The sequence below is a fragment of the Vollenhovia emeryi genome, unplaced genomic scaffold (assembly GCF_000949405.1).
Source record: "Vollenhovia emeryi isolate VEMERY1.0 unplaced genomic scaffold, V.emery_V1.0 DF939211.1, whole genome shotgun sequence".
NCBI classification, from domain to species: domain Eukaryota; kingdom Metazoa; phylum Arthropoda; class Insecta; order Hymenoptera; family Formicidae; genus Vollenhovia; species Vollenhovia emeryi.
Genome location: NW_011967155.1, coordinates 832,081 through 845,745, shown reverse-complemented (window position 1 = coordinate 845,745; position 13,665 = coordinate 832,081). Strand labels below are relative to the sequence as shown.

The 13,665-nt window shown below is 42.3% G+C and overlaps 1 protein-coding gene across 1 annotated transcript; it reads left to right on the top strand.

The window, feature by feature from the left end:
* The first annotated feature begins 2,098 nt into the window (after window positions 1-2,098).
* Window positions 2,099-13,663, top strand: LOC105561119. Its single transcript, XM_012010833.1, has 5 exons — window positions 2,099-2,441; window positions 2,607-2,820; window positions 10,754-11,013; window positions 11,140-11,259; window positions 11,403-13,663. Exons 2-5 carry the CDS (start codon window positions 2,782-2,784, stop codon window positions 11,989-11,991), a joined length of 1,008 nt encoding a protein of 335 aa, XP_011866223.1. The 5' UTR covers window positions 2,099-2,441; window positions 2,607-2,781; the 3' UTR covers window positions 11,992-13,663.
* The last annotated feature ends 2 nt before the right edge of the window (window positions 13,664-13,665 follow it).

The following is a 13,665-nucleotide window of genomic DNA, read 5'->3' as shown; positions in this document are numbered from 1 at the left end:
CTGGACTTTCGATTTCACGCGATATTTATGAAATTGTAAGTGTAACGAGCGCCGAAGGCGTTGTAAAGCGTGAAGCGTTGGATGCTGTTTATTTTTCGTCGTCCACGACCATTTCTCCACCGTGGAAACGCGATGTCGTTCACTGGTAACGCGAGGAAACGAAGCCTCTGCAGTAAAACTGGATTTCACGCTGCGCTGGAAATTACTTATCCGGATCGTGGCGATACTCGAGAAGACGATAACTTCGTAGACAGAATTTCATTTACTTCATTTACCTCTCTATCGCGCGACTCTCCGCGCCCGCGCACGCGATAACGTCTATCTCTGTGTATATCGGCGGCAGAAAAAAAACGCTTTGCAACCGTTTTTGCAAGTTATACGCTTTCTCGACCGAATGATCCGTTTGATATTCATTAGCTGAAAAAGCATGTCATTACAAAGGAGCTGAATTTATAGGTATGTGCCGTGTATACGCAAAAGCAGGGTCTGTTCTCGACAAAGAAACCTTGAAATTCCACTAGAAAAATTCATATGACATAAAGACTTGAGAATGAAATTATTATTTAACCGTAAAAATGATTGAATAATAATTATTAGCCGATAATGTTACATCTTCTTTTCTAGACAAAAACGTTGTACTCTCACAGTGAACATAACTTTTCCGCATATTTAAGTAATGGATATATAAAATCGTTTTCTTTGCCACGTATCTCAAAATAGGAAAAGCATGAATATTCTGCTGTTCTCAGTCCTAATGCATATTATTTCCACGAAGAAGAGACGCCGCGACACGTACGTCACCATGTGTGTCGCGAGCTGGCGACATGAGACGAGGCAGTTTTTTTTACGCAAATGACCAATTCTTCCGGTGACTAAAAGGAACGTCAGGTTGGCGGCGTCCGTTTCGTCAGATGATTACGGGTAATGCGAACGATGATTACGGAACGGCGATTGCCTGACCCGAAGATGACGCAAATGTGCGAGATGACATAAACTTGCAACGTTCCTTCCGGCTACTGTCGTCGAGGTCCTGGGAATCGCTGTATCAAGGATACGCATTGTGGGAATCTAACGCAATGTTGATAATAAAAGTGGCACAGGTCTTTCCGGTTTCCCGAAGAAAAAAGTACGCAAATCGATATTAAAAGTCTGTGTGAAACGCATAATTTAATCGATAATCGATAAATGCGTGTAAAGCATCCTCCGTTGATTGACGCATCCTGAATGATATACCCTTGAGTTGTAATCGACGTAATTAAGATTCATTTTATTCATGAAAAAGATGTTATCGTTTGTAAATGAAGCTTGAAACACTGCATAAAAGTTATTAATATTATAATATACATATATAATATTATAATATATTAAGTTGTCGATAGTACAAAAATATCAGATGAATATGCATATGATATTTTTTTCATGCTACTAAATTTCTCAATCGAATGAAGTCTGAAGCAACGTTTTAAGAATCTTAAGAAACATTCCCTACATTTGCACTATTCTTTTTACAGTGGAGTTACACCCTTTACTACGCTTCATCTTAAGAAACAGGCTCGTATCACAAGTATCGATTATGCACATCAAGGGGTGTGACGGTTTCCCATAATATACATCCTGAACACTACCTTACGCGAGACCTCGATCTTTCGCATCGCTCAACGACAGTTACGACTCTCACAATGCAATTTTCTGCCGTTTATAGCTTCCTCAATGTTGCTCTCAAAGATCGCGTGCTTTTTATGACTGGCGATTACGTATGGATATAAACAATTATCGATCACGCGAGACGAATTAAATATTCAAGACTCTCGATTCTCCTAATGATATATTGTTAACAAATAAGAGTTCGTCCAAAGTGAAAGGAATATTATTCCGACGTATCTTTATATTTTCTCAAATAACTTTTCAACGTCGAGGCTTTCGTACCACGTATACATTAATATTCCAGCAAAAATCGGGAAGTTCACTTTTCGAAGAATTTACGTCCACAAAGACTCTTCTTGTGACAAATCGTAGAGATGCCTGGCAGAAGATGGTCTGGGCTTATATGGACCGAATCGCTACCCCTTTACGTCATCCGAGAGGATCGCCGCGAGATCACGTGCGGCGCGTGCAACGATTACGCGTGCCACAAGCTAATAATATATAAGGCCCGTCCGGGAACACGCGTCGCGCGAATGTGGAGTACGCGCGATGGTGGGCGGGCGCGGTCTCGGTCGCCGGGAAAAACCGTCTCGCGGCTTCCTACGGAGGGGGATGGTCGCGAGGGAAGGAGCGTAGATCCGTCGTGTACGGCGGATCTGGAAATGCAGGGACACCGCCGGTTCTCAGTCACAGTATCGCGTCCTCTCGCTCCGCCTCGACGACATCGGCGCAGCCGATGTCCGCGTCGACATCCTCTTCCGTTTCTCTTCTTCCGCAGTCTCATCCGGTCCGCGAAAGTAGGTGATTTTTCTCTCCCCCCCCCCCTTCGTCTCTTTCGACGTTCGTGAACTTTTAAATGCCGATCCTGCACTTGCCTTGCTTTCCTTCTTTCACTCCGGAGATTAAGATCGGTCTCGTTATTTAGCATCATAATTAAGAAGATACCTGTATGTGGGTTCCAGGTTTCGATTATTTTGATCGAGAAATTTCTTCGTGCAGTTATCGCAGTGGAGACTGTAATGTATGTAAATGGGCGGCTTTTGCTCGAGGAGTAAGTGAACGTTTCGGCTCGGCGATCGGCTGCAAAAACGACGAAGAGGAAACTCGAGGAACGCGTATTGCAAAGCACCAGTGACCATGATTTTGCGAACGTGTCTGTGCCTCAATCTCTTGACGGTAGGATTTATGAGTATGCAGTACACATATAGATTTACGACTAATTTCAGAATATATTAATATACTGCACGTTTACCGGGAGCCAACTTAAAAATAATTAATTCGATCCCGCGAGCAACTTGTGCGCTTTTTGTTTTTCTACTTATGAGCGCGCATATACATATCTAGATTACGAGAGGATAATCAGAGTGAATTAAATCAGCAACTGATGGCAAGGCAAAAGTTCATTGGCATATAAGATATTGATGAAAATATTTCCGAAAGCGTTGACCTTCCCGTAGACGTGCAACTTTGTTAACTAATTGGCATTGACATTGGGACTCGACGTCACTTCAAGATCCTCGATTGAGTAAAGCGCCGGTCGCAAGGTGGTGATTACCGTCTCTCAAGTCATCCAATAGTAACTGGCAAATGAATCGGCGAAACAGCTACGCGTTACGTAATCTTGTTATTTTCATGATTGCAATGATGAACTTTGTACAGCAGTATTGACATTGGTAATGAAACTAGAGATTCGCGTAAAAGAATTGATTACCATATTCGCACGAGTATGTATAATTAACGAGAGCGCAAATCGAGGGAATTTATAAATGCTCGTTAGAAACATATGAACATCGGAAGAGCTACATTAAAATCTAGAAACGAGACTAATTGTAAAACAGACATTTTGAATAATGAATCTGACAGATATTTTGAAGAATTTCAGAAGCCGAATATCGAACGGGAGATTCCGACACGGCCTTACGATAATTTACGAAATTGCCCGAACCCACGTTTCACGTACAACAATTATAGCTTTAGATTACGAACCGCAGGTGTTTACGTCTGTCAAAGGAGTGTACGATACTTTGCATACATTTAACGGTGACGGCTCGGGATGATTTGCGTAACTGCATTTGCGTGCCGGTAAAACCGCTGATTGTTCCGCACACTCGTCGAATACAATCTGCCACGCATATATTCACGTCATCGCTCGATCGAAACTGACACCCGGCGTGATTTGTGGAAGGCGTTCATGAAAGTCGAGGATGCGCTCGTGAAAGAGCCACCGGGCTCCTATTCCTACTCCGGGAGAGTTCGATGCACGAACGCGCGGTACCGTGAAGATCGCGTGGATGGAAGTGTAACAGATGAGGACGTTCTCTCTCTTCTTCCCGTGCCATCGGGCAATATAAAAACGCGTGCGTGACTATCAATGCAGCCCAGATTCACGTCAATCATCAGGATCAGCTCTGTTTCCAGAGTAATTGACAACGCTCGACTGTAAACTCAATGCCGAATCATTATCGCGCACTTGGCGCCGAACGTGGCTGTCAGGTCTTAAGTATGATTCGTTTAGTACAAGAATGTTCAAAGAATTGGCAATATCTAAATATGCAGTAAGACGAAACGTACATATTGTTAATATTGGCCTACTTAGGAGAGCTATTGAATTTTCTGGGAACGAAACCAAATAATTGCCACTTGTTAAGTCAAGGAAAGTGAAAGAATAAGTCAAGTCAAGGTATAAAGGCTTTTCTTATAATTTTCGTTGTTAATGAACATTAATTAAAAGGCTGTGAGAAAACAAGATCCTAGATATTAATTACAATATAATTGTATAGTGAAAAATTATTTTACCTGGCACGACAATATTTTCTTAATGCAACAATCATAAAAATATTTAGCATGCGCCCCTATTATTGTTAATTATTCTCACAGCGTATTTTTCAATACTACACTATGATTAACCGAGATAGGCTAATATTATCATTCAACGTCATTGTCATTTAAATAAGCTGAGTAATTAAAAGAGTATTAAAGTGGCAGAGTTTGAAATATATTGTTAATCGCTAACAAAATAAGAATCTGCCTTTGCATTTGAATGGAATTAGAAGCACGCATCTTTAAACGCTGAATGTAAATACCGAGAAGAAATGAAGTGAAAGTAAAATAGTAACGTGAAACAACTTCGGATATCAAACTCGCAGTTTAGAACACGTATCGCTAATTCTGGCGTGCACGATGAGTTACTAAACCGAAAGGGAAGTGGCTGGTACACGAGGAGCAGGTATTTAGATTTGAAAAGAATTGGGATACGAGAACCGATATCCTTGTGTCGTAAATATCGTAGCGAAGCTACGCGAAAGCAATTAATATCACGCACGCCGAATATCAATTAGCGCGCGCTCGTGCGAAGGCCGCGACGTGCGCTCATGAAACGCCGACGCTCCTCGAATACCAAGTGAGATCGCAAACGAGATCGCGCATTTGTCACGTATCTCCCTCGTGTGACACTATCTGCAATTATGATCCGTAATATCACGATTGTATGCGATGTGGTTGGGTCACCGCAAGATGCCACCGACGATGATGGCAGGCCTTCGCGCGCTACAGACCCGAGGCATATGCTTCGGAGATTCAAAGGCATTCTTGCTGGCGACGATACGCCCAAGAAATAAAAGGCGGTGCTCAATAATATCAAATGAACGAACAATAATATTTAAAAATAATTCAGTAATCTTCTTTTTTAATCTAAAAGAAATCATTTTTAAACGGTATATTTCATCAGAGATTGCCCGTATTAATATAAATAAAATTTCAAGTTTCAATCGAGCTCAGCCGGCCACATTTATTAAATACGCTTTCACGACGTTTCGGCCTTTGGTTTAGGCCTTTATGATTGCCGGCCTACCTTGTTACGAAGTTTTGTCAAATGAAATTGGAACCACATTTGGCACACTTGATAAGGACCTAAACCAGAAATGATTTTTATTTTGGAGACTAATACCGCGTGACAGAGTAATATATGTATAATAAAAATTGTAGAAATTGTAACACTTTATTCTATATATAATTAGCCACTCCATTAATCTTATATTTGTCGTAAGTAATTAATCTTATGTTTGTCTTATATTTGTGATTTAAATGCGTGCCATTTGTTTTCACGCATGCATATACTATTCACGCTTTGACGTTGCATAGTACCGTGGGCACTAAGCTTCGAAAATTTGCGTGATCAATTAAGCGATAGAAATGTGTCAGTGCCAAGTTAATTGTCCAAGATGAATCCCAAGAGCAATCGACCGAGGATCTCGTTAATTTCTCCTCCTTGCTAGCTAATTACCTCCGCAATTAACGTAGCAATATCCTTTTCCTGCAAGCACCGAATTCATTGTCGGCTACCAATGTCGCCAATTTCCCGAGCGCGCAATTTCATTATAATCCCAGATTATATCACGTGATCAGGCACGTGAGAACACCGCGCGGAGCGTGGGTGTTTTTAATGAGAGAGGAGATCGCGCGAGAGGATGGAGAACGGCGGAAGCGAGCGAAAGGAGCCGCGGCGGCTCCTGTGCAAAGGTGAAATCACCGTGACCGACGGCAGTCGGTCGGCGGACAATGGACGGTGCAATGATAATTTAGCGAGTTAATCGCGCGGCTGGACGACCTCGTACAAAACCGCCGGCCGAAACGACGGCTTTCCTTCGAGGATGGAAAATTGATGCACGGCGTGGTTATAGACGCGTCGGGAACACCGAGGCTCCTGAGAATCGCGCGCTATTATGCGACGTGAATGAAATTCGTGTTGAGTCCTTGATACTTAACGCAATTTATCCCATGTCTCGATTGTTTATGGTCCCAGCTTGGCTTCGTAATTATCCGCAAAATAACTCTTTGACTGCGGTAAGTTTCGAGCGAGGGGACTCGTTGCTCTCGTCTTAAGATATTAAAGTACTTTCTCATGCTGGGTCTTCGTGCATTTAAAAAGAAACAGGGAGATATATATAGATAGAGAGAGAGAACGAGGCGAGGGAGAGAAAGAGAGAATCAGTTAAACTTCAGTTAACTTTAATTAATGCTTACAGACACGACCGGTTTCAATCTTTGCTTAAAATTACTGAGCGATAATGAATAACGCGTTTTTACTCTATACGTGCACATGAATAACATACATATTTTGCGTTACTTTCGCGGGATTAGTACGGGATTTTGCGTTTATAGAACTAGGCAACTCATCAATGTCTCTCGTTGACTGAAGATATGACGTATCCCATCTTCCACTTTGACGTCTTCGAAAAAGAAAAAATGTCCGCTCGGGAGGAAATTAATACTTGCTTGCGAGCACTATAATTTTGATAGAGACGGAAGGGAGAAAAAGTATCCAATGGTTCTCGGAAGAACGAGAGCGAATTGCGACTGCCGGAAAGAAAAAGCCTTCACCCTAGAAACCGTATAGATTATGTCATGAAAGACGGCGGGGCTTACTTTTTATGAGCCCCTCTCGTTCTCCAAACTACAGGGTAACTACGTATCGAGCATCCCTTGAAGAGTCTTACGTCTATAAATAGAACGTTAGATAGTCAGCTTCATGTAAATGCTTAGATATTTTAACAGAACGTATTTCATACGTGGAAACAAAGCCGCGAGGTCGATACGTTTCAAGGATATCAACCTAACATTGAGTCCGACTCCTACAACGCGACCATTTCTCAAGTCAAAGTGCCTCGCAGCGATAACACGTAGTGAACCAGTTTCAAGGATACCGAAGCAATCCCGAGTGTGAATTCTTCCCGGCAACGAGATGCAGCAACGTGATGGATATTAAGCGCACGTGCGATACATGGAGAGGTCCAAGGTCAGCTGTGGCGTGCCTTGACCCCACGTGTCGTGTCCCATAAAACAAAACTTCACTCGCCATGTAATTCCTGGAGCTGAGTATACTGCTTAAGGGAAATTTAATCTCCCCCTGTCCCCAGTGCACGGCTACAAATATTTCTGTGCCTCTCTTCGTATCCCGTCCTCTTCTCGTATACATTTTTACGCAGCTATTTTATATATTGAGGAGCCTGGCTGACAGTTTGTTTTCAATTTATGGAGGGAAACGTCACCCTCTCGCCATTTCACCGAAAGACGTTATTATTTCGCGAGAAAATTTTCGCTGCGTCAATACGTCGGCCCTAATGCTCGGTCGGTCCAGCATCTCTTAATATGGACCGACGAGAGGCGGACCTCGTGGTCTTGGTCAATCCCACGCAAAATCCGCAATAGAAGGGATAAGTATCTCTTACGTGACCGCCGTGTTTGTGCGCAATGGTACCCCGCTATGAAAGATACCGCGATGGAAAGCACCGCATTCCCCGCGTGGTCGGAATTATTGTGGTACATTATAATGTATTCCGGCTAAACGACGAATACAGACTCAGATCGAGGATATCGCTTCGTAAGTTTCGTTGTGTTTCCGACTTCTTTTTTTATTAACTTTCTATGCATTTCCGAGGCGCGAGTAATCATGAATCATGGATTAGCCTGCGGATCCCGGGGTTTTTTTTGTGCCGATAACGAGGAAGAGCGGAACGTGATTTCATTCACACGGAAACCTCGTTTACGCGTGAACTCGATTGCACGTAAACATGACGTAGCGATGCTTACGATTTTAATTATTATTACGAAGTTGCGAGTCCAGTTATGAAGAAGGATCGTTCGACTCGACGTTGTAGACTGACACTTATATATTATAAATTGTAATATAATCGATCGATCTTTTCTTGCGATGAAAAATCATAGTTCATTGCCACGTGTTCCCGCCTGTGAAAAATTCGCCGCAAGAAGTCTTCGTTTTGCCGCGTATATAAATGCTCTTGAAAACAACCGTGAGCTCAATGAGAATAATGAAGAAATCAACAAGATGAGACGCGGTTTCTTAAGCATATGCCTATGCGTGTGATCAGTGTTTGCTGTTATCTAAATAAAATTACATAGATGATTATCTAGATAAAATTTTAGTGTCATCTTATCTTTATATAGATTTTAAAAAAAGTATTATCTATATCTGCATCTTAGATAAAAGAAAGTGTTATCTTTACTAAATTATCTAAGATAACGTACAGATAATTTGGTTTAGGGCCACATAAAAATACTTAACAGTTACACTATTTAAATATGGATGGCGCTGTAGACCATGCATTTATGTGTGTGTCATATAACTTAACCTGAATTATATTCTATATCCCCCTTTATAATTTATATTTTTCTTTAATTTTTTCATAACTTTTTCTACTGCGTTTACATGAAGTCTTAAAAATATTATCTGAAAATTATCTAGATGAATCATCATATAATTTTATCTTTTATCTAGATATATTCAAAACGAAATCATCTTTATCTTATCTAAGATAAATTTATATATTTTTATCTTATCTTTATCTAGCTAAGTTTAAAATCATCTATGCACAACACTGCGTGCGATACGCAGCAGCGTTTTCGCACAAAGCCACAACCTGAATTCGTGCAACTGGAATTCAGATACTGCAATTGTATTTTAATGATTGCAACACCATCCATCCATCGCGACGGTAATATATGCTCGTAAATGACCGGAGCCTGAAATACTATCGGACGCCGCAAAAAATTCGGCGAAATAAAGTACCGCCGTCTCGAGCTTGGCTGGTTCGAAGCCACGCTCGAGGCGGGCCGTTCGTCGTCTTCGGGTCATAACGCCGTAAATGGAGTGATTACGATTGACCGGCGAAGCGGAGTATACGTCGCCGCGCCTACGAGCAGCCGTATAGATCGCAAAGAAGAAAAGAGACAGGCCTCGTAGTCCGAGAAACGATGCTGACTAATCCTTTAGCCGAGGAACACCCCACGTAGCTGGTCACGTACCTTGTCACGGTGTGTGTTCTTGTTATCGGCCGGCAACTTGAAATTTGCGTACGTGCCTGTAGATCGTAAATACCTATCCTCTTGCTCGTAATTGGAGTCGTGATGACAGCTGGCTAGAATGAAGAGTTGGATGTTACTTTATTAAATTAATAATTATATTTCTTTTATAACAATACTACACAGTTGAAAAATTTGTGTTAAATTTAACAGATACCACATGTCCCAAACGGTCCACACAAATTTTTGTGTTAATTTAATCTGGATATGTTAATCTGGATATGTTAAAGGATCACACTAATAGTCTGTTAATATTTTAACACAAAATAAATGCAAATCTCAAAATCATTTAACATAAATTTTGTGTAAACTTAACATATTTTTTTAATGACAAAATGAATTTAAAAAATGTAATTTTTACATTTCATAATAAACAGGAATGTATCTTCGGGGAGGTAGGCACTAACAATAAGACACGCCACTTATTTTTCGGCGAGAAAAGTAACGGGCTAGGATTCGAACCTAGGACCTTCAGCTTGCCAGGCGAGTGCTCTTCCAACTGATCTATCCAGGTCCAGATGTAATAAGCCAAAATGGTCCGAGATCACTCTCTTATGTTATATAGAATAAAATCAACATTTCATTCTGTAAATTTTAACAGATAAATCTTGTTACTAATAATATAGAACATATGTATTGTGTAAGATTACAAAATAAGTAAACATTGTGTTGTTTTAACATTTCTTTTCAGTTATTTTAATAACTTTACATTTAAGGTCAATTAACATAAGAGCAATCTGTTAAATTAACACATGAATGTGTTAACCATTTAACACAAAAATTTTAACGGGCATTTCTTTTAACAAGAAAACACAAATTTTCCAACTGTGTACGTTAAATATTCCATTTTTCTTTCGCACAGTCTTTTCAGGCAAAATTCTATTTTTATCTTAGATCTTCTATCCAAAACGTGACGATTTCTGTATGTATTTTAAGAATGCGAGAAACAAGAAGCAAATTTATCCTCTACGCATATTTTAATTTCTAATCGATTCTTCGCCTTTTATTTATAACAGAGTTATAAATGTTAATTGACTTGATCTCTCATTTAAGGCTTATCGAACTGCCCAAACATGTCTACGCATGTCTAAAAGACATCTTGAAGATTTTTTAAAATTTAAACAAGATACTCAGTATTTTATTTCCCATGTCGTATTTTCCATATTAAGCAATAATGATTGACGCGGTTAACGCGACGCGGAAAAACGATTTAAGTAGGTTTACATTGCAGGTTTCGGCGCTGTGTCTGACAGCGGACGAGATCGAGGCCCAGAGAAGCGGCTGGAACCTAAATCCCAATACACAATATCACATTCAGACCGATGAGGGTCCGGAGAGATTCTTTCGCTTTCAAACAGCGAACGGCCAGTATAGGAAAGAGAAGAGATTGGCTGATGGCACGGTGATTGGCACCGAAGGCTGGTTAGACCCTCTCGGATATTTACGATTGAAGGACTACATCGCCGACCACGAGGGATTCCGAATACTAAGGTAATCTGACCATAGAATTAATGACAAAATTAATATTCGAAACAACGCCGGGGCTTAACCAAAATTAGAAACCAATAACCGGTAATTAAGTGCCGAGTGACGAGTTTATCGCTGAAATCCTTTCAGGTCAAAGATGGTTTACGTGGGCAAGGATCGACCCATTCAAGACGCGGTGGCGGAAACAAAGAAGGTCCCGGCGCAGACTGGAGTCTTAGCCAGACCCAAAAGGCCACCTAATCCCTTCAGGTAAAGAGCGGTCGAGAAGTCGGAAAGTCAATGTGTTATAAACTGACAGAAAGAGACTAAAATATACACGTTAAAAATCAGCTTTAAAAAAATGTAATATCCACTACAGAAATTTGTAAAGAGTCTTCAACCATTCGTTACAGACGACCGGATCCTAATGCCGTCGTGCCATTGTCCGGCAACGACATCACTTCCGGTTATTATACTCCGACGACCATCAGACCCCGGCCGATTTTACGGAACAATTATTACTCGAGTCGATACTCCCCATCTGGACTCCAGAGCCTGGACACCTATTATCGACCGCAAGCTACGTACTATCGCGGTTCTACAGCTCGACCGCCGACCCAGATTCTCGAAGCTCCTTACGACCCTGCTATCGGCGGTTCCTCCGTCAGGCCGAGCTATCAGTCGCCCATTTCCCGAAACGACCCGGGCGATCTTCCGCCGTACGACGGCACTCACAGCACGGCGAACGGATTCCAGTATTATTTAAGGAGGCAGTACCACGAGGAAGAGCGGGAGCCCGACGGCAACGTCGGCTCGTTCGGCTACATCGATCCGTTCGGCATCAGACGGGTGATTTATTACAAGACGGATCCGTTCACCGGCGGATTCCTCCACAAGAAGAACAACCGATACGTCGGCTTCAACGCGACGCCCTACGACCCGCTTCCGCCTGATCTGTCCAGGACGCGGCTCTCGAGGGCTCCCCCAACGAGCGCCTCGTAACAGTTCCGTCATTGTTCATCCGCTTTGCCACGTTGTAGCATCACGTTTTATCGCGAAGAGCACATCATCCGATACCGCGTCGACGCTGGATTTCGCTACGCCGGACGGCCTTGGTTCGACTCGATGGTCTCGATAGCGAGACCGCTCGTCGAATCGAACTGCCGCCCGTTACCGATGTTCTCTCAAGCAATCGCGGCTGATCATGAATTTTCCGCCCCGGAATGGAGAAATGTGAGAGAGGGGAAGAACAATGGTGAATAGAATAGTGGTCTCGCCAATGTAGAGATGCTCCATATTCCGCGGAGGAAGGATGAAGATTCCCCGGCCGGGATTCTCGATCACCAACGTTGCTTATATAATATATAGATATAACGTTTCTCCAAGTGCCACGACTGATTTCTGATGTACGACTCTCCGTTGTGTCAGCACCGTCAACATGGTTCCCAGTATTATCCGAGATGATATAACGTTACGAGGAACGAGGGTCGATTGAATCAGGAGACGATCGAAATGCAGCGGATAAGAAGGCGCTCCAACGGAGAAGAGATAAGGATTACGCGAGATTAACACAATGACTTTTCGTCATCGAGAACCGTGGCGGTGGCTTCCTGATTCGTCGTCCTGCCTTTGTTCTGTTATTATCGCGAGCGGATGATCGGATACCGCGAAGAGACAACGCTAGATGCCATGCTGGACTACAACGCAATTTTCAGGGAAGCGCGGTGGGACTTCCTTGAAAAAAAAAAAGAAGAAAATTGTAAAACGCGTCGGACAATGTTCGCCAATCTTTCCAGTTGCGTCACCGATCTATGAAACGTGCGAAGACTCCCGGCCGCCATTGTCTTTGCGTGTAAAGTTCTTTCGGTAATCTATTTTCGCACAGAGATACTTCGGAAAACATTTTCGTTTGAGATCGTAATCGAAGCTCAATTTCCTTTCTCTCTTGGTAGCAACATTGTTTTTTAGAAAACATGTATTCGAACTAATTGCTTGGATTATAATTGGAAGTTTCGGGATTTTCCGTCACTTCTTTCTCTACAATCTTCTTCTATCTGGCGAACAGTGATCTACGACAAAGAAGAATCCCACCTATCGAATCAAAATAGAACGGCCAACATTTTGGCGCGAGCGGATCGGACATTGACCCTGCAGTGTACAATTTATTTTCTTTTTTATTTGCTAGCGACGCTCTATCAGCGAGATATCAATATTTTGTCATACTGTGGGGCGCGCTGGTGATTTATATCGCGCCGAATAATCGCGTCTTAAAAATCTTTAGTGCGCGAGAAACGCTTGATTATGCAAGCATGCATTGTTGTACGCTGCGGGGTTAATTCAGCGTGAGCCGCAGATCCGGAAATCTTAATAGCTTTCTATCGCCGATTCTGCTGACGCTAATAGTAGTAGTTTTCCTTCCTAGTTTATAATGCGCGTCCGCGGATACTTTTCGCGTACTAATTTCTCGCGGCATACCGGAAGGCTATCCGCTCGTGCCAAAAGACGAAGGGGGCCGCGTAGCGTTAGTTAATCGTTAAGTTAAACCTCGTTACGTCGCGACAATGGTGCTGATTGTTAAGTAAAAGCGGATACACTGCGCACTTTCCGTTCTTTTATGGCGATGAGAACCGTGCCGTTATGCACTGTGCGCCTAAGTCAATTGCGATTTTCGGATTA

Bases quoted from the DNA above. Each gene is read 5' to 3' on its own strand.
- LOC105561119 (XM_012010833.1), top strand. From the start codon at position 2,782: ATGATTTTGCGAACGTGTCTGTGCCTCAATCTCTTGACG. The intron at 11,014-11,139 runs GTAATCTGACCA...AAATCCTTTCAG, and splicing joins GAGGGATTCCGAATACTAAG to GTCAAAGATGGTTTACGTGG. The intron at 11,260-11,402 runs GTAAAGAGCGGT...CATTCGTTACAG, and splicing joins AGGCCACCTAATCCCTTCAG to ACGACCGGATCCTAATGCCG.